The sequence below is a fragment of the Antechinus flavipes genome, chromosome 2 (assembly GCF_016432865.1).
Source record: "Antechinus flavipes isolate AdamAnt ecotype Samford, QLD, Australia chromosome 2, AdamAnt_v2, whole genome shotgun sequence".
NCBI classification, from domain to species: Eukaryota; Metazoa; Chordata; class Mammalia; order Dasyuromorphia; family Dasyuridae; genus Antechinus; species Antechinus flavipes.
The window spans coordinates 111,477,701-111,502,243 of NC_067399.1; the positions used below are offsets into that span (position 1 = coordinate 111,477,701).

At 34.7% G+C, this 24,543-nt stretch overlaps 1 protein-coding gene across 1 annotated transcript; it reads right to left on the minus strand.

Annotated features, from left to right (window-relative positions):
* Nucleotides 1-759: 759 nt before the first annotated feature.
* Nucleotides 760-22,665, minus strand: CCT4 (chaperonin containing TCP1 subunit 4). Its single transcript, XM_051975355.1, has 14 exons — nucleotides 22,365-22,665; nucleotides 17,862-17,914; nucleotides 15,624-15,713; nucleotides 13,221-13,329; nucleotides 12,761-12,903; nucleotides 11,814-11,935; nucleotides 11,362-11,494; nucleotides 7,913-8,052; nucleotides 7,499-7,595; nucleotides 7,295-7,405; nucleotides 7,085-7,215; nucleotides 6,572-6,806; nucleotides 3,600-3,713; nucleotides 760-1,019 (listed from the first exon to the last, which is right to left on the minus strand). Exons 1-14 carry the CDS (start codon nucleotides 22,489-22,491, stop codon nucleotides 1,005-1,007), a joined length of 1,620 nt encoding a protein of 539 aa, XP_051831315.1. The 5' UTR covers nucleotides 22,492-22,665; the 3' UTR covers nucleotides 760-1,004.
* Nucleotides 22,666-24,543: the final 1,878 nt, after the last annotated feature.

Sequence of the window (24,543 nt, forward strand, 5' to 3'; positions counted from 1 at the left end):
TTGCACATTCTTACTTTTAAGAATTTTACTTGTCTTAGAGCTATTCTAAATTCCTACATACAGAATACATTCCAGAAAGCATTTGAGACTTAAGCATTTTACTCAAGTCAGGAATATAAAATTGTTGGTTCCCCTTTGAAAATAGCAGCGTGGCATGCTTGGAATGATAGTAGATGCTTATGGATTTTCTATGAGCTTTGCATGCTACGTGTTTGCACCTGTTGTTTGGAAATCAGTACTAAATAATTCTTGAGTATCAAAACAAACCAAAAATAGAAAATTTGAGCCAACAAGAAAATAGCACTAATTGGGATAATTGAATCAATAATATGAATATAGGTTATGCTTGTACTTAATCTAGACACATAAGCAATTTTCTCTCCCTCTATCTTTGTGGCCACCCTTTCCCACTAACGAGTTCTTAGAAACTCCTTTTTGAGGAAGGAACCAGTTATTGTTCATTCACTGTCTTTTACCAAAACAGTCTCTTAAAGTTCCCAAGTCAACTTTTTCTGCTCCTGTCTTGGTCCTCTTCTCCCATTAGAAATGTTAAGTGTCTTGAGAATAAGGATTCTTCCCCACCCCACCCCCCCATTCACCCCCGACCTGGAGAACAAAAGAATCAAATAACCTACCCACCTATGTATAGCCATCTTTGGTAATTCTTTAAACTTGTATAATTTTTCTTTAAATTTTGGGGTAAAAATATCCATGTGGGCCTTCAAGGAAAAAAAAGTGAAATTCAATTCCACACTCAAATGGGTACAGCCATTTTTATTTTTCATAGAACTTTTGAAAACATTCCAGGAATAACAACAAAATCTGCTTTCTTGAAACCAAATATTTACTATTTTTATTAGATTATATTGACAGTTTTCAGATGAATGACAAGTGGAAACAAGACAAAGTCTTCCAAACTGCTAATTGTTCCACAGGGTAATATTCTTCCACCACAGCTGTATAATATATGTCTGTACCAGAACAGATGGAGTATGTCAAAAAGATTACCGAGTATTCACCTGAAGAAGAAAAGTTAAATCAAGAATTTAAAACTTTAGAATCAATGGAGTTAGAAAGAATTTTAAAATATCTAGTCAAATCATGTCATTTTACAATTAAGGAAAATGAGGATTAGAGATGATGTGAATTGCCCAATGTCAGCTATTTAAGTAGCAGAAATGGAACTAGAATCTGGATTATCTTCATTCCTATTTCTCTATTTCCCCCCTGTACCACACTATGTTGTACCTTCCAAATTAGTGTGACATATTCAGTCTAGGAGTCAGATTTCTTCCCCCTGAAAACTCCCAGTCTAGCAAAATATTCTGCTATTCTTTCCTAATTGGATTTCTGTAATCCTTGCAATTATGCTTCATTTCTTCAACTGCAAGGGTTTATATCCTGCTATAGAAGAAAAAACACTAGTTTTATAAATAGAAACTGTGCTCTGAAACTGTGTGTGTGATTGGGGACAGGTTACATCAAGCCTCAGAATCACAAAATGTTAAGAGTTGGAAGGAACTCAACTGGATATGTAATCCAACCCAGATATAGTCAGTTTTTTACTATACACTTATTTGAAAACCTGAATTTATTCCAAGACAGATTCATTAGGGAACATTCTGAGCATTAATAAAATTAGCTTAGGGTGAGAATGGAGAAAATGACACTGCTTCACAATAACTCACATGCTTTTAACCCTTTTCATTTCCAACACCAAGTTTCAGTTCTTGTTCAAAGCAAAGTGCAACATTTATTGTGCACCTTATGATGCAGTAATTGGAGGTGGAGAAGAGGTGGTTTGAGGCCCTCTCTCCCACTTTCTATGACCTCTGATTTCTCAGGCTGGAGTTTTAGCTGGTCCAATTTGCCTAAGATTTTGCCAGCCTGGCTCACAAAACCTGGGGGTGCGGGTCTCATGAGCAGCAGCTTGGGTCTGGATCCTGCCATTATATATTTACGTTTTTTAATCAAATCATTTAACATTTAACATGTATAAAACCATGGTACCATTTGTATTAGGTTCCTACTTAGTTATTATAAAATAAGTTCATGAAGAAATTTTTGTGTTTTGACTCTAACCCCATTTCTCCACTAGTCCTGTGGTTTTTACTGCTCATAGCAATGTATCATACACTACATGAAATTATACATAGCACAGTGCTTTTGGGAATTGAATACTGAATTATAACAACCTGACTATACTCTGAAAGGCACTTGCCTTTACTAGATAGTTGACAAATTATAATCCAGCCAATAAAGACTTCCATAAGAAGGAAGCAACTACCTCCAGAGCCTATTCACACGGGTAATTCTGAGAGTTAGTATCTCTGACACAAAACCTAAACGTGCTACAGCCACTTCTACCCATTATTTCTGGTTTTTCTCTCTGGGGGAAAAAGAGATAATACTTGTACAATACCTAGGTCACAACTTTAACAGAAGAGTATCATAAATAGTACTTTAATGATGCTATTATGTTTACTTTTATTTCTTAAAGACTTTTTAGATCTTTTACTGCCTTCACTGCCCTGAAACTTGTAACTTTCCTTTGATTTAGCTCCATCTATTCCTAATCTATCTCCAGGGAAGACAGACAGTTACGTGTATAGTTTGAGCTCAAAACTGAAGCTCTTCCTGAAGAAGGAGAAGCTATATGCTCCGAGGAAGATGTTATTTATCTTCCAAAGAAAGATACACACAAAGTAAAGCCACAGAAGTTATTAGATGAAAAAAACAACAAAAACCCCCAGAAAACCCCACAAATTTCTATTTCTATGCAGAAAAGAGACAAAGAGAAAATAGGACAAGGGGAAAATGTTGATTCCCTGCTGGGAGTACTAATAAGAACAGAAAAATCTCAGAAGGCATTAATAAGGAACCTGCCCAATTAAAAAATTAAATAACTTGAATTCTGGTGAATCACATAAGCACAAATGCCCAATTCTAGAAGGAAACTAAAAAGTAATGTCAAGGGTTGACAACTATATGTTTATCTCTCAATTATACACAAATCACATAGTCTTCATCTTTAGCTCAGTAATCACATTTTCCTTCTACTTAACCAAATAATATTGCTCTTAAGGTCATTATTCAAGGTTTAGTGCCTTTTTAAAATTCTTCAACAAAAAATCAACTTTTCCTTGTTAAAACCACTGGCTAATAGCACAAGCTAATTTTAGTTCTTAGTAAAATAATTAAACATTAATTATATAAAGTGAGTCATAATTGGTATTAACCTCTAATTGTAGAGAAACTGGACCCATATAGTTCATTAAGTTTCTAATAATTAAAATGTTTTACCTATTAAAAAGAAATGGCTAAAGACAACAAATAATTACAAAATACTGATTGATCCACATGGGTTTCCAGCCTCTCTCTAAATGAAGACTAAAATAGTTTAACTTATTTTTTTTCTAAGTAGAAATGAGGTTTTTTAGACCTCTGTATGTTAGAATTAAGTTTGCTTGTACTGTAAATGGATTTCTCAGGAACTTTTGGCTCATACTTCATTTACCTGCCTGATTTATTCTAATTTTTCAAAATGCCTCAATTTCTAAATGTGATTTTATGTTAGAAAATTAGAAGCCATAACTTACCACATCATCAATCTTGAGAATGCTTCGGACCGTTTCAGTAGCCAGGGTCAGAGCACTGACTGACACCAACAAAGGTTGAACTACTAGCTCCTCCAAAATGTTGGAAATTCCACCCTGGAAATTAAATTTTTTTTCTTTTATTGTTTGTATTATTTAACAAAGGTTTGTCTTATTTAACAATGAATAACAAATCATTATTTCCTCAGCATAGCTCATTGAACCTGATTATCTCTTTAAATCAGGTTCTTTCCTAAGAATCAGGTTCTTGATTGTTTTTGGTAAACACTGATTTCACAATTTTCCTTCTTCTTACATCATTTTCTATATTATGGACATTATTAAAAAAAGAATACCTTTCCTTAATTCATTATTGGGCAAGGCTTTTTACCTAATTCTATGTATTTATATGTCTCAAAATTTATAGCTACCTTTCCATTTCACAGATGGAACCTTATTAAATCATATAATCTTTTTAAAGTATTATATAAATGAGAAAATAGCTTTAGGGAAGTGATGAAATCTGTCTGAAGTTAGAAATTACCCAGAAGAGTTGGCAGAGGCCTTTAGGGGCAGCTAGATGGCACAATGGATAGAGTATTGGTCCTGAAGTCAGGAGGACCTGAGTTCAAATCTAGCCTCAGACATTTAACATTAGCTGTGTGACCCTAGGCAAGTCATATGACCCCAAATGCTTCACACATACACCCCTCCCCCCAAAAATGAGGAATCAAGGCCATCTGACTAAAGTTATTTTCTATTAACATCAATAATAGTACTAGACCTTTATCAATGTACCTGAATTATTCCAATAGCCTTCTAACTTTTCTTTGTTTTCAGTCCTGCTACTTTTATTTATTATGACTACCATTCCAGAATCTGTAATGGTTTCCCTACAGAATGGCATCCAAAATCTTTCCTTATCCTTGTACTGACATCTATCATGTGGACTTATTCTGTCTTTGCAACTATTTTTTCCTATTCTTCTAAAACAAAATCACTCAATATTTCCTTTAAGAGATTTTGTTTAGTTTTGCCTAGCTACATTAACTTTACTCTCTATACTTTTATTTTGCTTGACTAAAATGTCTTTGTAGTATTGTCTCCAGATCTATCCATATTTCAAGGTGTCACATTCTTAAAAATGATGACAATATTATTTATAGCATCTTCAAGATTTATAAAGTGCTAAAAAATATGTATATTTTCACAATAATCCTGACAGGTTCTTTTTTAGTTTATTTTTTTTTAATAACAGATGAAGAAACTGACACAGAGTTAAGAGTCTTGACCTAGGGATGTCACATAGCAAATATGTGTCTGGTTGGTTAAATCGGAATTCAGGCTTTTCTGACTCTAGTTTTAATGCTCTATTCACTATGCCTCAGCTTCTTAAACTGTGGTTCATAATTTCATATGGGGTCTCATAACTGAACGGGGGGAAAGAAGGGTAAAAAGTCATGAAATTAAATGTTTGATTTGTATGCCTATTTTAATATACCTATAAACCCAGAGTCATGTGAAAATTTCTTAGATGAAAAGGCATCATGAAAAAACTTTAACAAATCCAGCATTATGTTTCTTAATTCTCCTAACAAGACTACTCTCTCCTAAATTGGTCCAGTAATCTTCATCTGCAGGCTCCTATCACCATTCAATGAATGTATCATGAATCCCTCTTTCATACAGTTGCTTAAATGACAACCCTACAGCTCCAGGTGCTTTCTCTACTTTTAAGATCAAATACGAATTCCTTTATTTTTGCATTCAAAGATTTACAACCTAGTTCTACCTATCTTTCTATATGTATTATATAAGTCCCTTCCCAACTGGCTATTCCTTATATATATTCTCCATTTCACCCTCCTCACTGCTCAAGTGCCAGCTCCTACATAAGACATCTTTTCCAATTTGATATCCTCTTTCAATTGTCAGTGCTATCCTCCTTTGCATGTGCATATGTACACACACACGTACACACATACACATACGCAGAGTTTTCCAAATAGAATGGAAGTCCTTTGAGGAGAGGGATTATTAATTTTGGTCCCCTTATCCCAACTGACCTAAGATATATGTAAAGGGCTGAAACTCTTGAGTTGATGCACTGAGGTCAGACAACAGAGCACTTATGGCTAACTGCCGATTGGACAATACTCTATTAGCATATGCTTGGAAAATGGCTCTTCCCACTATTCTGTGCTGGTTCAATCTTTTGGTGTATACAGAGAATTGTGGGAAGGATTAGGGGGTGGAGTAAAACAAGCCAGAGTCACTTGGGCAGTGGAGTTGGAAAAGGAAGGTCACAGAGATCCTGTGTCCATTCCCTTCACTTTTACTCTTAAAGACCAAGAATAAAGACCAAGGACTTTTGCTTCTCCTGACTCCGGCTGATTCTAAGGTATCCAGGGTGCTAACTCATTCTTACAGGTATAAACTTCATAAATGACTGCTGATTTAGGATGAATTCAGAGAGGCTTGGAGAGACTTACATGAATTGATGCTAAGTGAAATGAGCAAAACCAGGAGACCATTATACACTTCAATAATACTATATGAGGATATATTCTGATGGATATCTTTGACAAAGAGAAGATCCAATTCAATTTTAATTGATCAATGATGGACAGAACCAGTTACACCCAGAGAAAGAACACTGGGAAATGAATGTGGTCTACTTGAATTTTTGTTTTTCTTCCCAGTTTTTACCTTTCTGAATCTGGTTTTTCTTGTTCAACAAGAGAACTGTACAGATGTGTACACATACATTGTATTTAAGATATATTTTAACATGTTTAACATGTATGAGACTGCCTGCCACTTAGGGGAGGGGGTGGAGAGAGGGAAGGGAAAAGTTGGAACAGAAGTGATTGCATGGGACAATGTTGAAAAATTACCCATACATATGTTCTGTCAATAAAAAGCTATAATAAAACAAACAAATGATTGCTGATCGAGTAAAGAAACATTATTACCTTTCGGACATTAATCCCGGCAGTTGTCTCTCCCTGTGCATGCCGATTTCTTAATTCTGTTACAGTAGAAATGGGATTTAGGCCTGCATTTTCAGCTAGAGTAGATGGAATTACTTCCATAGCATCTGCAAAAGCACGGACGCAGTATGACTCCATCCCACTCAAAGTCCGTGAATATTCAGTTAAACGCAAGGCCAGTTCTATCTCTGGAGCACCACCTCCTGCAATCAATGCTCTGAAATTGACAAAATAGGTTTATGGCTAATTTTTTCAAATGGACTCAATTGTCCAAACATTAAGAGAACATCTTTCAATAACTACTCAATAACAGGATGTTTTAAAAATCTAAGTCTGTAACTTCATCAGTTTAGGGAATTTGTGGTGAAGACTTTCTATCAGTGAAGATTAGCTTAAAACTACACTAAACTTTTTGGTTTACATATATGTACACATATATGTATAAACATATTTAGATACAGAATTATTAACAAATAAAACGACAAAATACATTACCTCTTTTTTACTAAACAACGAATGACACATAAAGCATCATGAATTGAACGCTCTGCTTCTTCAATCACCAATTTGTTGGATCCACGAACAACAATAGTAACTGTTTTTCCAGGGCTTGCACAACCTGTAATCTACAGCAAATAAGCAACATTATTAGCTACCCATCAGGGTGAAGAAAGCTAGCAAATTCAAACTTAATTATATACTTACTTTGAGCAGTTTGCCAGAACCATTTAAGTTGACCTCCTCTGCTAGCTCAGCAGAGCCAAGCATTTCAGGACTAAACTGGTCAATATGAGCAACTGGTTTGGTTCCAATGGTCTATAAAAATAGAGTCAAAGCACAAACATGTTTATTAAAATTCAAAATTTAGCTGATAACCTCATTTCATAAGAGTTCAAAACTCCCACTTACCTTACAAATAAATTCAATGTCTTCTCTTTCAATATCCTTAACCACCATAATCTTCATTTTGTTTAGGAAATGTAAAGCAAGATCACTAAGAGCATCCCTAGAAGTCAAGAGTTAAAATGTCGTAAGTGAACCTATCAATATCAGAAAAAAAGCTCTATTCTGGTTCAGCTGCTTTACATCATTTTCTTTTATCACTTTAACATGAACAAGAAGTCATTCAAATAATTTAACTGTTAATCTAAGTTATTTTAACTGTTGTCAAATAGAATAGTCCAAAATCCTTTGTAAAAATAAAGGCCTGATGTCCAAATCTTGGATTATAACTAACTACATGGAATTTTACTAAGATATTTTCAATTAGAAAGCAAAGTTAAGTTTTAAAAACTTTAATGAGATGTATTTCATGTCACTTACCTTAGAATAGATTTCTGTATGAGGAGGACATTACATCCAGATTTTTTAATTTGCTTCACTAAATTGAGTATATAAGTTCTCTCTTCTCGCAAGACTCTGTCCATTTGAGCATAGTCGGAAACTACAATCTGATTATCCATCTGTTCAAAGGGAATATGAAAAACATGCATTTTTAAGCTTCACAACATATATATAAGGAATGGCTGATTATAATTAAATATTGTACCATAAAAATGTTGAGTTTGAGGAATTCAGAGGAACATGGGAAGACTTGGGTGAAGTACAATTGTACCATGAAAAAAATCCCTGGCTTTGAAGTTAGAAACTTATGTTCAAATCCTATTTCTACTTCTACTCCTTGTATGACCTTGTGCAACTACTTAATTCCCAAAGCCAGTTTCCTTAGATGTAAAATGAGAGGGTTGGCCCAGCTAACCTCTGAGGTCCTCTACCTCTTAATTCTATTTAGTTTATGAACTGATTACAAGAAGAAAACACAGTAGTATAAACAAAAACATTAAAAGACATCTATTATGATTTATGCTACCTTAGGAAATCATGTACCTTGCTTTATTAATAAATTCAACTTTCTTCTTTTTCAAGTGGGAGAAAAAATCCACTAATTTATGGCTATATAATTCAACATAGAATCATTATCGTCATCAATAACCATTTGTCAAGGGTTTACTAGCACTGTGATTAACACTAAGGATACAAAGAAAAACAAAAACATGGTCCTTACCATTAAGATCACATTTTACTGGAAGAGACAACATACAGAAACTATCATTTAAAATAACTTGTAATTTGCGAGAAACACTACTCAAGGAAGAAAGCACTAAAACACACACAAATTTAAAGTACATGGTAATTAATAGAGTGACCTAAAGAATCTAAAATAAAGTAAACTTCATAGGTGTCCACAAGTTTTGGTGGAGATACAGACCACAAATAAAAAATGGTCAGGAAAAAAAATCCTATTTACAAGGAACAGAATTAGATTAAAAGGATGGTAAAGGAGCAGGGCATATTAAATTTACTCATATGAGAAAAATCTAGGAACTGGAAAATAATTTGGAATTATACAAATAAAGTGATTAAAATGTCCACATCCTTTGAACCAGAAACTCTATTACTGGGCTAATATTCCAGGGAAGCCATTATTAAGAAAAAAAGTCCCCACTTACTACAAAATATTAATAGTACATTATGTGAAAGCTAAGAATTGGAAACAATGTAGATAGATGTCCACTGATGAATGACTAATCTTGGTACATGAAATACTAAGAAATGATGCAAATGAATACAGAGCAGCATGGAAAGCTCTTTATGAACTAATGCAAAGCCAAGGAGAACCAAGAAAACAATATACACAGTTATTTACAATTTAAATGTTAAGAATGATATACCAAAAAAATCAAAAGTGTAAAACTATAAAGATCAAGCAGAACTCTAATGAAAATATGAAGATACCTCCAAACCTGCTTTCTGGTGGAGGTGTTACATGTTGAAGATGTTTTTGGTTATTCTAATAGAGCAGTAAGTTTTGTAGTTTTTTTTCCCACTGTAAAAAAATCCCTATTATATGATATATGAGATAGCTAAAAGAGGATAGGGGAAGGATATATAGGATACTATGATGATATCGGAAACGGCAATAAAAATTAAACTTAGATGAAAAAACTCCAATGCCATGATTCTTTATTTTGTCCTATGAACCTAACCTATTCCACTGATCAACTACTCTTTATTTCTTAGCCAGTACTAAATAGTTTTGATGACCACTCCTTTATAATATAGTTTTAGATCTGGTACAGCTAGGACACTTTCATTTCCTTTTTAAAAAATTCCCTTAAAATTCTTGACATTTTGTTCTTCCAGATGAATTTTGTTGTTATTTTTTCTAGGTCAGCAAAATAGTTTCTTGGGAGTTTGACTGGTATAGCACTAAATAAATAGATTAATTTAGGTTGTACTGTCATCTTTATTATTACTCGCTTGACCTATCCAAGAGCACTTGATATTTTTCCAATTGTTTAGATCTGACTTTATTTGTGTGGAAAGTATTTTGTAGTTTTGCTCATATAGTTCCTGACTTTCCCTTGGCATATAGATTCCCAAATATTTCATACTATCGACAGTCATTTTAAATGGAATTTCTCTTTGTATTTCTTGCTATTACATTTTGTTAGTGATGTATAAAAATGCTGATGATTTTATGTGGATATATTTTGTATCCTGCAACTTTGCTAAAGGTGTGGATTATTTCTAATAGTTTTTTAATTGATTCTCTAGGGTTCTCTAAGTATCAGCAAAGAGTGATAATTTGGTTTCCTTCTCCAAAATGCTATGATTCTCAAATTGGCATCTGAAAAGCTCAGAGCAAACCCAGTGGATGACGTCATGACCCAAGAAAATTGGTTAAGATAATGAGTAAAATCTAATCTGAGGGGATGCTAGTTGGTGTAGTGATTAGTGAACTAGCTCTGAAGTCAGGAGGACCTGAGTTCAAATTTGAACTCAGACACTTAACATTTTCTGGCTGTGTGACTCTAGGCAAGTCACTTAACTTCAATTGCCTCAGCAAAACAAAAAAAAATAAATTCTAATCTAAGATGGAAATTCAGAGTTAAGTATCAAGTCCTCCACTTTGATTCAACTATACAACTATAGGATAAAGAAAGCATTGCAATACAGCAATGCATATAAAAAGGCTAGAGCTAACATCCTGACAGCAATCAAGAATACTATAAGTACAGTATTCAGAATAAGATATACATTAAAGACAAATAAAGAGCTGACACTTCAAAGATATAAATTGTTTGCTTGATCTCAGACTGCAGAACTTAATTAAGAGTTAAGGACAGAAGCTACAGAGGAAATTATTAGCTTGATGTAAAATAAAAATCTTAAGTCCTAAATCTGTCCAAAAGTGAAATGTTCCTTTAGATTTGCAAAAGGGTAGAAGATCATTAGGAATTATTGCAGAAGATCCCCATTGAGGCATAGGTCAGACTATTAGATGACCTTGAGATCATCTTCCAATTCTTAAGTTTCTTTGATCATCTGAAAAAGATATCAGGACAGTCTTTTTAGCTGTCAAAATAATGGCTGTTTTTACTTGGGTGTGAATAAAATGTTATTTTAGGACTGGAATGTTGCAAGAGATATAGATTCAGCTACTTGTTTTTACTTCTGTCTGTCATAGCAGTTAAGATGACAGAAAGCTCAAGATAATTATTTGTGTTCACATCCTTCTAAATTATGCCTCTAGGAAATGCAATAAGTATGGCCTCTTGGTCAGAAGATTGATTGGCATATTGACTTTATGCAAACAGCATTTTCTACAGGATAAAGACACTGGCGTGATGTAGGCTCTTTCCCATTTATTGGTTCTCAGCAATCCATCTACTTAAATAGTGCTAACAATCAGAATAAGATTTACTTACATCTGTTTTAGGAGCAGATAAGCAAAATTGAATAAGACCAATCTTAGCTTTCTCAACTCTGGTTATACCAGTATTTGCCACCTTCTGGGTTAGGACCAATCCTTCCACCAGTTCACAGTCATCAATTGTTCCTCTAAGTTTAAAAAAAAAAAAAAAAGTAATGTTAAGTTTTAAATCTAAAAGATGTAAACTTAAAAAAATTTAGAATCTTTTAGTTTACATTGGCTCCACTCATACATATCTCGTCTTACTCCTTTAACATAGATGAAACGAAGATAACAAATTCATATCACTGGGATATTCAGAATTCTCAGAATGACAGAACCAACCAAAAAAATCCCCTATTTGTTAGTTCTATTGTCCAATTCCATTATTTTTTTTGTCATCGAAATCATGCTTATTTGAAACATTAACTTTGATTAATAAAAATAATAAATATAGATTTTTCTCACCCAAGCTTCTTAACTATTTTAATGTCTCGAAGATCTACACTAGTAGCTGTGGTTGGGTCAATCACTTTCATCACGGCATCTACACTCATTGGAGAAAGCAGGCTTGAGTACTGAGATACAACCTACAAGTATTTAATTTTAAAAAAGATCAGCTTTAAAATATGCAAAGAGAACTGTTTACTACAGACAAACAAGATAAACAAGGAAAATAAACCATTTTGGAGAAATTTTTAAAATTATTATAAAAACATTTTTTCATTTATAGATGAAACATGTTTCTTTTCAATACTGTTAACTGTTTTAAAAAGGAAAAACAAAACTAATATTTTAATTTTTCAAAGACAGGTTCCATAATCTATGTTGGGGGGGAGAGGGGAGAAGGGGAAGGTAACATAAAGCAGCACTAAGTACTTTTGGATACTCATAGTCCCACAGTATTAACTAGTATCCTGCTGTATCTTCAAAATAGCAGTAAACTTCCTTCAATATTAAGCTATTGTCAGGATAGTTCTGGAAGGGCAATTATTATAGGCACAATCCAGTCTTTCCCACAGGCTCAAAAATCAAGGAAAATATAGGTGTCTGGCACTGAGAGGAAGAATGGAGATTATAAACAGGAAAAGTTAAGAAAATAGAAGCTGCTAAGATGCTAAGGGTTACCAAATTTTCAGGAAAAAATTTAGATATTCCTATGTTAATATGAGTTTGCTGAATGATTAATAAGAGTTAAGTCACATTCACATGATACAAAATTAACAAACCTAAAAATGGCCTAGGGAAATGTTTTATGATTTAAGACAAAGAAAAATTGTCTTAATATGTTGCACCACAATGTTTTTCCCCCCCACTACAGAGCAAAAGAAAATTTTCTGCTTCTTCACTTTTTATAACCCTAGAAAGATTTCTCAACAAAACTAAAAGGGCATCATTCCTATAACTTCTCATACCTTTGAGTTGAGTGAAGTTGTAGCACTATTTAGTAATGTTTCTCTGTCACTCAGTTCCACTGGCTGTGCCATTTTAGTTAAGACTTCAACACCTCTATCCAAAGCTTTTTGGAATGATTCCGAAATGATGGTTGGGTGAATCCCTGTCAAGTTTCAAACTCCAATTGTTAGTCACTTAATTATTAGAACTACATCTTATTTACTACTGCACATTTGTTAAATTACTTTAACAGCTATATTTTAGGAATTTTAAGAACTATTTTTTTGAAAAGCAAATTACATTAATTGATGAGTTATATCAAGTTTATTCCAAGAAAATCCAGTCTACAAGTAATAAAGGAAAACTAAATCTAATTCAGTCATGAAAGACCTCATTATTCTGAAATAAATTGTAATAACTTTTCTACAGAAAATAATCTTTATCCTACCCTTACTTTCCAATAATGCAAACTCAACCTACCCTTTTGAAGAAGTTTGGTACAGGAATCCAAAAGAGATCCAGCAATGATAACAACAGATGTGGTACCATCACCAGCTTCAATATCTTGTGCTTTGGAAAGCTCCACCAACTAAGAAAATATAGAAAGTTGTCCAATTTTAAATGACAGAGCACATTAAGACCTGATTTAAATAACAGATCAACAGCCCTGTAAAGATACTTGGATAATCTTGGCAAAATCACGAGGCTTTAGCTACACATAAAATTTAACAATGGGTTACAGCATGTGTATTTCTGGCAAATATAAAAACCAAGGCAAGTTAGTTCCTAAGAAAGAAAAAAAATCTAAATGCCATGCCATAAATTTGCCTTTGTAGAACACCTAAAATTCCACAAAAGAATGTTATCCCTGCTCCTTGCTCTTCATTCTCCAAGGCATGTAGTGAAAGTATTAAGATGGAAGGGAAGAAGCATATGCAGAGGAGCAAGAGGAAGAGAGATAGCAGAATTTGTATTTCCATAGCCACATAAAATTTCATGTATTATGATCATTAATTATAGAATGTTTACTCTTCCACATAAGGACTATTCCTCTGCCTTATCATGGCATGGGAATTAACTTTTTTTTTTCCTCTTCTGTTTTAGTATTTTTATTTTGCCCAGTTATATGTAAAACAATTTTTTTGAATTAGAATTCCAGTCTGTCCTCCCCTCATTGTGAAGATAGATGTAAAGTTATACAAAACATTCCCATAAATAATGGCATGCTCTTAAAGAGAATACAAGCTCTGGTGGGTCTTACCAAGGTAAAAAAAAAAAAAAAAAAAGCTGAGAATGAGACCAATATAACTAGGAACAAAGACAGATCCAAGCAGGCTGGCCAGTAAATAATGAATGTCAACAGTGTAATATGGAAGTCAAAGACTAAAAAGTCTTTCTATCAAGAAATAGAAAAAAAAGTTTGAGAATACTGACACTGAAATGACACTTTTTTGAAGAAATAGTTTTGAACAGGGACCTTACTATATGCCCATTATTCAGGGGCTAGCTTAGTTAAGTTTTGAAAGGGTCATAACAAGGTTTGTCAGATTTTTTTTTTTTTAAGCCAGTGATTTTTAAATCAATTCATGCAAATGATTATAAGTGGGATACTATATGTCAGACATGGTATTGAATTTGAAGATACAAATATAAAAAGTTAGCTCCCTCCAAAGAGTTTATACTAGAAGCTTATGAATAATTAAATAGGATATGAATGAAAAAGAAATAGAGTGATGTACTGGGGAAGACTTCAAATTGGAAAAAAATCAAGAAAGACCTCAGCACAAGAGCCAAGCCTTGAAGGTAATTAGGTGCTCCAAAAGGTGCCTAAGTGAAAGAGAATATGCTAGTCATTAAGGGAAAATCTTTGTAAAGGCATATTAAGAAAAGATTAAAATTTCAATGTAGGGTTAACAAGTCGGATTTCTTGGCTAGTCTAAGTGCAGTTAATAAAGAAAAATAATCTATAATCGGTTTGAAAAGCTGGAGCTAGTCTGTGAAAGATATTCAATGCTGACCAATGGAGTTTTGCATTTGATCCTAAAGGAAATTTTGTTAGTCACTGAAATCTTCAAGATTATAATAAACTGTGAAATGATCAGTGATTCTTTTTTATTGATCTTATTTTACAGTTAATTTTGACAAATAGCTGCCTAAATCATGGTTATGTCTCAAATTAGTCCAGAAATTCAGATAACCTATAATGAATTAAACTTAATTAAATTCAATTCTTTTGCTAATCCCATGTCCATTCTTGCCTCAAGGCAATCTGCTATACTTTGGGCATATGAGTAAATTTGGTCTAGTATCTTTGTCTTACCAAATCCTTTCAAGTATTTCTCTTTGCTATCCCAAAAAAAAAAAAAAAAAAAAAAGTCTGCTCCAGGATCTCTAATCTTGCAGGTGGTCTCAAACAATATTTGTTAGCCACAGGAAGGATGCCCCTCATTCCCAATTTCCAAATAATCACATTTCCCCTATGCACCAGATCTGCATATTGATTTTGCCAATCATGTCATTGAGCTCTTTTAATCAATTTAAGCTCTTCCCTGCCTATGACGTCCTCTTCTTTGTTCTGTATTTCCCAAAGTATAAAAGAGAGCTATGCCCATTATTTTGTATATTGGCTTTGCTAAAGAAATTCAGATCCTATCTATTGGCAAATTTATACTTTAATAATAAACTTACTGTGCTTGGGATTTTGGGTCTCATTTTATCTTAATTTTAATGATGCTCACACTGACAAAACTCACAGATCACCAAAGTATTGAAATAAGAAAATGTAGTAAATGTTCATCATATTTAGATATGGAAATCATAAAGTGAAATTTAAATTAAAATTAAAAAGCATTTTGTCATATAAAAGAAAAGCTATATATTTACCATCCTGGCAGCTGGATGCAAAACTTGCATTTGTTTCAAAATTGTAGCACCATCATTGGTAATGGTCACATCACCTTTGCCATCCTGAATCTAGAAATTTTTTAAAATTAAAAAAGACAAAATTTCTTTAGTCAAAATTAATTTGGTTTCCAAAAACATTCTATTCAAAGGAAGCAATAAACTGGGAAAACATTTTTACATTCGAAGATTCTGATAAAGACCTCATTTCTAAAGTACATAGAGAATTGACTCAAATTTAGAAGAATTCAAGTCATTCTCCAATTGAGAAATGGTCAAAGGATATGAACAATTTTCAGACGAAGAAATTGAAACTATTTCTAGTCATATGAAAAGGTGCTCTAAATCACCACTGATCAGAGAAATGCAAATTAAAACAACTCTGAGATATCACTACACACCTCTCAGATTGGTTAAGATGACAGGAAAAGATAATGATGCATGTTGGAAGGTATGTGCGAAGACTGAGACACTAACACATTGTTGGTGGAACTGTGAACAGATCCAACCATTTTGGAGAACAATTTGGAACTATGCTCAAAAAATTATCAAACTGGGCATATCCTTTGATCCAGCAATCTTTCTACAGGGCTTATATCCAAAGAGATCTTAAAAAGAAGGGAAAGGGATACACATGTGCAAAAATGATTGTGGCAGCCCTTTTTGTAGTGGCAAGAAACTGGAACCTGAGTGGCTATCCATCAGTTGGAGAATGTTTGAATAAATTATGATATATGAATGTTATGGAATATTATCATTCAGTAAGAAATGACCAGGAGGAAGATTCAGAGAGGCTTGGAGAGATTTACATGAACTGAAGCTAAGTGAAATGAGAAGAACCAGGAGAGCATTATACAATTCAACAACAACACTATATGATGATCAATTCTGATGGACATGGCCATCTTCAACAGTGAAATGATTCAAACCAGTTCCAATTGTTCAGTGATGAAGAGAGCCATCTACACCCAGAAAGAAGACTGTGGGAGCCAAGTGTACACAACATAGCATTTTCCTTCTTTTTGTTGTTTGCTTGCATTTTATTTTGCTTCTCTTTTTTTACTGGCTTGATTTGATTTTTCTTGTGTGGCATAATAATTATATAAATTTGTATGCATATATTGGATTTAACATACATTTCTACCATGAATCATCATATTTCTACAATAGAGATTGTAGAAACTACTTTCGTATTTTTGTATATACTTTTGTATAACTGAGATTATATACTTTTCACAGATATGAGATGTGTTCTCACCCAAACAAGCAATACCTACAAAATATAAAACAGTTAACTTTGATTACATTAAATGGAAAAGCTTCTGTACAAATTTGATGCACCTAGATTAAGAAAAGAAATAGTCTAACAAGGAAAAATACTGCTATCAAATTTCCACGAACATATCCATCTATAAATCCCTTTAAATATCTATATTCAGTCTCATCCTTCTCTGTCACTGCCACGAGTCATTCCTCCAAGAAACAATAATAGATATCTGAAATGAAGGATACATAAATGAAGTCCTCAAAAGAATAAAAAAGCATAGGAAAGAATAATCCAAATAATTAATAACAAAAGGAATGCTAATCACAACAACCGTGAGGTTCACTTCAGCGTTTGCAAAATGGATAAAAGATGCTAGCTAATCATCTATGTTGAAGGGATTGTGAGAAGATATGCATTGTAATTATACTGTTGGTAGAGCTACGAATCAGGATAATCAGAATGAAAATCATTTAGAATAAAATAAAATGATTAAAATGTCCATACCCTTTGACCCAAACATTTCATTGCTACACTCATCCCTTAAGGAGGTCATTGAATAAAGGCCCCATATATCAAAACAACTTTTTTTCCCCCCAATTCCTTTAAAGAAACATTTTTATTTCTAATTATGGTATAAAACAGCAAACTAAATCAGTTCTAAATTAGGCTATGATCTTTGCACATCTGAGAGATGGATAGATTCCCATCATGAAATTGGAAGGGATAGGAGATGGACAGAGTAATAAATGGGAAAGATATACAGATTTATAGGTTTTCCAGACTTAGAGCTTTATAATATGACTTTAATACTTGGTTTGCAGGTCTAGAAATTCTCAGACCATTAGTCACTAACACTTAATGCGTGCTTTATGAAACATCTTCACTTTAAATGCAATGCTTCTCAAAGTAATTAAATCCCAATAGTTTTTTAATAAACTTTTAAAAGAACTTGCCATTTTGTCCATTCCTTTAGGTCCAAGGCTAGTTCTAATAGCATCCGTGACCGCTGTAAAAAAAAAAAAAAAAAAAAAAAAAAAAAAAAGGAAAATTATTCAATAAGTATTTTTTTTTTGGGGGGGGGCATTTTAAAATTTCAGTTTTACCACTTACATTAATAAAAAAGAAAGCATTATAAATTGTCAATTGAGCACAACTATTATTAACCCAAATATGTATTATTTCAATTTTTCATAATAAACCACTATGTACAATATTTGAGATTTTTTCTATGACACTGCAATAAGAAAATTCAGTTTGTGGGCTCATCCTATTTTATTTATTTGTTTGTTTGTTTTGCTGAGACAATTGGGGTTAAGTGACTTGCCAAGGTCACACAGCTATGACTTGTTAAGTGTCTGAGATCACATTTGAACTCAGGTCCTCCTCACTTCAGGACTGGTAATCTATGCATTGCGCCACCTAGCTGCCCCTCAACCTACTTATTTTTCCTCAAAAATAAAAATGCTAAGAATCCAATTAGAAGGCTTTGCATTCTTATTTTCAATTTTAAATTACATGAAACCTGGAATTTTAAAGCTACAGGTAGTGTTGTTACCTTATTCAGCAACCAAGAAAAACCAAAATACTGTACTTAAACCTAACCTGAAATCACAACTTAGTCACATACCCGAGAAGTTCCCAAAGCAGAAATAAGGGAATATTTTTATCACTGGAATAAAGGACAGAATCTTTTCTTTAAGCCACAGCAGCTTGAAATTAGAAGAATCAGTCTAACATTAGCTATAGTACAAATCACACAATATGGAAAAGGCAAAAATAACACTAAATGATGACAGAATTCAGGTTAAATGCAATGTTGATTTCAAATGATTGAAAACACTCTTCTTCGTCATTATGAACAATTGCTTGTGCTGTCAATCACAATTCCTATTATTATATTGGCTTTGTTTAATTTTTTGTATAGTTAGGAACTATGGGAACAAAGAATGGCTTATTGGAAAGTGTGTCAAAACAAAACTTGGAATACTTTCTAAAATTAGATTTAATTTTTTAATGCTGTCATAGTTCACTTTCCCTCCTTCAAGTTGTATTATCAACTATCTCCTTTTGAAAGGCATCTAGTTCCAATGGTATTATGATGAAGACAGCCATCTACACTCAGAGAGAGGAGTGTGGGAACTGAGTGTGGATCACAACATAGTATTTTCACTTTTTGTTTGTTTGCATTTTGTTTTCTTTCCCATTTTTTTCCTTTTGGATCTATTTTTTCTTATGCAGCATGAGATTTGTGAAATATGTATAGAAGAATTGTTCGTATTTAACATACATTGGATTACTTGCCATCTGGGGAGAAATAGGAGGGAAAAAATTTAGAACATAGGATTTTGTAAGGGTGAATGTTGAAAATCACCCATGTATATATTTTGTCATAGAAGGAATAACGTTCAAAAAAGCTAAATATGATCCATCAAGTAAGCCATTTAAAATCATCTTGAAATGTGTAATACATGGGAAAAAAGGCAGACTGAATTCCTCAAAGTCAATGTTTCATTTTTGCCTTTGAAACATACTCAGTTACCTAGTATAGCACTCTTATACCCACCTTTGGCACCTAATAAATGTGTTAAGTTGAATCAGGACGTCAGTAAGGAGCAGTCCTGTAAACTCCCTATTCTGATGCAAACTGACATCTTCTATAGATTTAGAGTAGCCTAGAGTACATTGAAAAGCTAAATGACTTGGCCCCCAAGTCTTCCTGGCTTCGAGGTTAGTTCTCTATTCATTATACCATGATGTCTCTTTTGGAGAATTTTAAAGCATATAGAATTTATGAAGTGAAAGGCTGTTTGATGCCATCTAATTGGTTAAGATTTCTGAAATGGCATAATGGAAAAGAGGACTGAATTTAAGAGTCTGAAGATGTGGGTTCAAATCCTGACCCTACTATCTACTACTTCTTACCATTGGAATATATAGTTCTAGGCCTTGGGTCCCCCATTTGTAAAATACTGTTAACTACCATTTTATACAGTACTTTCAAATTTACACAGAACTTTATATACATCATCTCATTTACACTTTATAATCACTCACACCTCTGACTATGAAAGCTACATGACTTGTCCATAATTACAGAGCTGATATAAATCTTCCTTTTTTTTTTTTTTTTTTTGATATAAATCTTTCTGAGGTTCTTTTAAAAGTTCTAAATCCTTTATCTTTACAAATCCAGTAATTTTAGTATCAGGGAAATTGGATCCTCAATTGGGTGAGTGATTCATTCAAAGACAAGACCAACTATTCTCATCCCCGCCAGTTTCATTACTAAGAGTTTAAGGCCTGTCATTAAAAGTCAATTTTAGGATTCGGTTTACATGTCCATAAACTAAAGGCATATACATTTTTAAAGTATCTATGGGAATATGGTACATGTGCTAATGTAGTCATTTACCACCTGCCCACTGGGACATATTGATTGCACCAACACATTCTGGTCATCCTCTCCTTAAAGTGGGCAAATAAACAGAAACCTCTCTCAGCCCAACAACTACCAAAATTGTTAAGGTAATTTATACCCTACTTTATTCCAGACACAAAATCTCGTTAATTAGGAAACACTTCTAATTATTAATATAAAATTACATTTTATATCATTTTTTCATTTTTTGTTCATTCATTAAACAACTATTTATTGGATTCCTATGTACCACTTATTGTAATTTTGGATCTATTGTTTCTAAGTACTATATTATCCAGATCTGTTATCGTGTTATTTCTCAGATCATGGATTGAGGGTACATGAAAAAAATAAAATAAAATACATTCTTTGCTCCTCATAAGCAATAATCCTCTCCCTGATATGTAAAATTGTTACCTATCATTTTCTAAGTAAAAAGATATTCTCGCTATACAAAAGGGAATCTTTTGTACAAATGTAATCAATGTTACATCTATATAATGCTTCATACTTACATTTTCTAAACTGATAATTAAGAAAGCACAAAATGACAATGTCAAAGTTCTAATCTCATCTAACCTCCCTTGAAGAATGAGGCCCAGAAAAGGACCTAAGCTATAATCACACTTATGACAGAAGTAGTCAGAACTTATTTAATGGTTAGAATCCAATATTCTTTACATTAAATCAGCACATCACAAAAAGTACAAGTCCTGCTGCTAATCTCAAACCCTAAGTCCTATTTAGCTACACATAACCACATATCAGCTTCAGTCTCACATTCAAACCTTTCACAACAGTATGGGTACTTAATTGTGATTTAATTTTTTTTCCCTCCTGGTACTTGGATCTCCAGAGGTTAACACTTTCTCTACCCTCATTCGTGGAGTCTACTTAATTGCTTATTTAAATAGTCCTTTTACTACATTGTTTTATTTGATTAGCACATGAAACTGTATGAGGTTGCTACTACATTTATTACTGTCCTTGAGTAGGTCCTGGCTTCCTTCAAAGCTTTGCACCCACTCTCCTCAAATTAGTCTAAGTACACACATTCAAACAAACACAAATGCTGTATCTCTCAAGAGAAAGGGATGACTTTACTATATAACCAGAGCATTGGACTCTGTCTTGCACAGAGCATGAGCTTTTTGTTTCTTGGGTTAATGGATCCTCATTTTACAGATGAGGCAACAGGTTGGGAGAAAGAATGACTATCCTTACTCATACAGCTAAAACTGAGAGACGGGGATTAATATTCAATATTCGCATGACTCTCAAGTATACCTTGCTACCCTCCAAAAAGTCACTTGGAAAAATCTAAACGAAGTAGGAAAATGCAGATTAACTCTATTAACTCTAAATCTGCAAGTGTGTAGCTTCAGCAAAAAAGTGACCTGTTTTAGCCACATACTCTGATTCCAAGGATCCTGAGGCCGACACCAGAGCACCTCCATGTTTTGTAGTGGAAAGCATTGATTCAAAAAATTTGGCGAATGCCAGTATTAGTGGAAGTCTGTCAATTAGTATTTATTTAAATGTCTATCTTTGTACTAGGCACTATGCTAAAAGATGGGGACAAAACAAAAGACAACCCCTGCTTCTCGAGTTAAGTTTTAACAATTAATACCCACGTGCAAATAATAAATACTCAGGATTAGTAGGGGACAGTCTAAAAGGGGAGGGTCAAATCCAGAGGAACCCGGGAGGTTTGTTGTAAAAGAAAGGGTGTTTTCCGGGATTCGAAGGACACCAGGGAAAACGGGTCACGTTGATGAAAGAAGAATATTCCGGGCGTACGGTGGTTGGGTATGGAACGGGGCGGCACCGAAGAGAGCTAGAATAGGAGGGAGAAAAGCAGGGAGGAGAAGAACCGATTGTGGACACACGCCGGTCGCCGGGACCGAGCTGGGCCACTCCCCGAGAGCAGCCATCACACTGAGGCCGACTCAGCCCAGAGACCTCCAAGCTAGGCCAAGCCCGGTTCAGCCCGCCCCTTGCGGCCTATAAAGCGCAGGCGCGGCCCCACGTTCACTACCTTTGGCGGCAGAGATGTTGCTGAAACGGATCTGGGCCGGTTTGTCCCGATCCTGGTAAGTGCCTTTGCCCCGATTGCCGGAAGCTCCGGCAGGCCCGTTGCTCCGGGGACCCATATTCTCCGGCATGGTCAGTCAGGCTCGGCGCGGCTCGGTGGTGACTAAAGAGCCCCGGATGGACGCGGATTGTGTCCGACCCGTGGCCTAACGGTCTCCGACCAACGTCTCCACGAAGCTTCCAGAAAGCAGAGCCGGCGCCTGAGCAGAGGAGGATGGAGGCGGTGACGGGTCCTGCCTCAGAGAGCGGCACCGACGATGACGTCATTAATAGGTGTCTGCGGCGCGCCGAAACTTAGGCTGAGGTGGCGCGTGGAAAGCAAATCGTTCTCAAGTTGAGGGAGGAAGAACAAGATTTGTCATTAAATCTAGTGGCACCGTTCCTGGTTATCTCCTGGCGAGGCTGTAGTTCTGACTACGTTTAGAAAGCAGCGAGGCAGAGAAAGGCAGGTTTTAACCATCTTCGTCTCGCCGCCAAAAAGCCCCCACGCATAAAAGGGGCGGGGTTAGGCTTGAAGGACGCTTTGTCGTGTGTGAGGGCCAGGGTCGTTGCTCATCTCTTGTATTGGAGGGACAACGACCCTGGGCTAAAGGCTTATGTTCCGGTGGGTCGAGCTAACTCGTGTTAGGCGCCGGGAATTTAAAAAAAAAAAACAAAACAATTTTCTGCACTTAGGCAGTGAGCATTAAAGAAGCACCTATTGTGTGCTAGTCACTGTGCTAAGAGCCGTGAACACAAAGAAAGGGTAAAGGCAGTCTCTGATTCCTACAAATATTATTACCTAATCTCAACTGGGTATGCACTACAGTGAGCCATTTTTACACCTCTTTGATTTACTGTCTCACCACCAATTTTATTCTAAAACTTTTCATCCCTCCTCAAGTTTCCCATGAAATTCTCTCCACCTTTTCCCCTGCAGATCTTGCATTAAAGTTAATGCCATTGGTGGTGAATTGCTCACTTCTGCTCTCCTCCTGTATGTCACTCAGATGTTTTCTCCCAAGGTCCCTCGTCACATGAAAAAGTGGCCTTCTTGCCAAGGCAAATTTTTCTACCTGTGACGTCAACTCCCCTCCATCCCATCTTCAGACGATTGTCCCTTATATCCCTATTCTTGCACGACCCCTTAATCTCATGCTATGTACAGGCTGTTTCCCTGCGGCCTACAAACACATCCTTGTCGCTTCCATTCTTAAAAAACCCGCAGGATCTGACCAAGCTTAGCTCTTGTCCTCTATCTCATCTCCTTTCTTGGCTAAATTCTTTAAGAAAGCCATCAATGGATTGGTGCCTCTATTTCCTCTTTTCTAAACCTGCAATTTGGCTTCAAACCTCATCATTCAATTGAAACCCTCCAAAGTTACCAATGATCTTTTAATTGCCAAAATTAATGGTCTTTTCTCGATCTTCATACTTTCCAATCTACTCCTTTCTTGATCTCACCCTCCTTTCCCATATACTCTCTTCTGCCTAGAAGAGAAAAAGCTTTTTGTGACCTAATTTTTGTTGTTGTTTTTTTCTGGTTGTCCAATGCCTGACCTCTCTACAATCTCCTTTAATTGCTCTTTCTCCAGACCTTGTTCATTAACTATGGATGCCCCCTCTGCCAAGTCTATCCTATATCCTCTTTTTCTATACTATCCCCTTTTATTGTCTCATCAGCTATTTTAGGTTAAATTATCAACTCAAAAGGGATGATGCTTATCTATACCTCCATTTCCATATCACCAACTGTCTATTGCATATCTCAAGTTCGAAAGAAGTCTCCAATTTAGCTTGTCCAAAGCAGAACTCACCATTTTTTTCCTAAAATTTTCCCCACTTTGGGCTTCTTAATTACTGCTACACAATACTTAGAGTCACTTAATCTTACAACCTCATTATTGTCTTCAATTTTTTATTCTTACTCCCACATCTAAGATGCTATCAAATCTTGTCAATTCTACCTTTAAAGACTATCTTCTAAATGTATCCTCCTGTACTCATATAGCCAATAACATGATACAGGCCATCTCATTTCACATGTGGTCTATTGCAATAACCTATTGGTTGATCTCACTGCTTGAAATCTCTTCCCACTCCAGTCCATTTTCCTTTTACCTAAGGAAATTATATATATATAT

Excerpts from the sequence above, each read along its gene's own strand:
- CCT4 (XM_051975355.1), bottom strand. The coding sequence starts at position 22,491 with ATGCCGGAGAATATGGGTCCCCGGAGCAACGGGCCTGCCGGAGCTTCC. Across the intron at positions 17,915-22,364 it reads CAACATCTCTGCCGCCAAAG|CGGTCACGGATGCTATTAGA; the intron begins GTAGTGAACGTG and ends TTTTTTTTACAG. Across the intron at positions 11,936-12,760 it reads CAACTTCACTCAACTCAAAG|GTTGTATCTCAGTACTCAAG; the intron begins GTATGAGAAGTT and ends AAATACTTGTAG.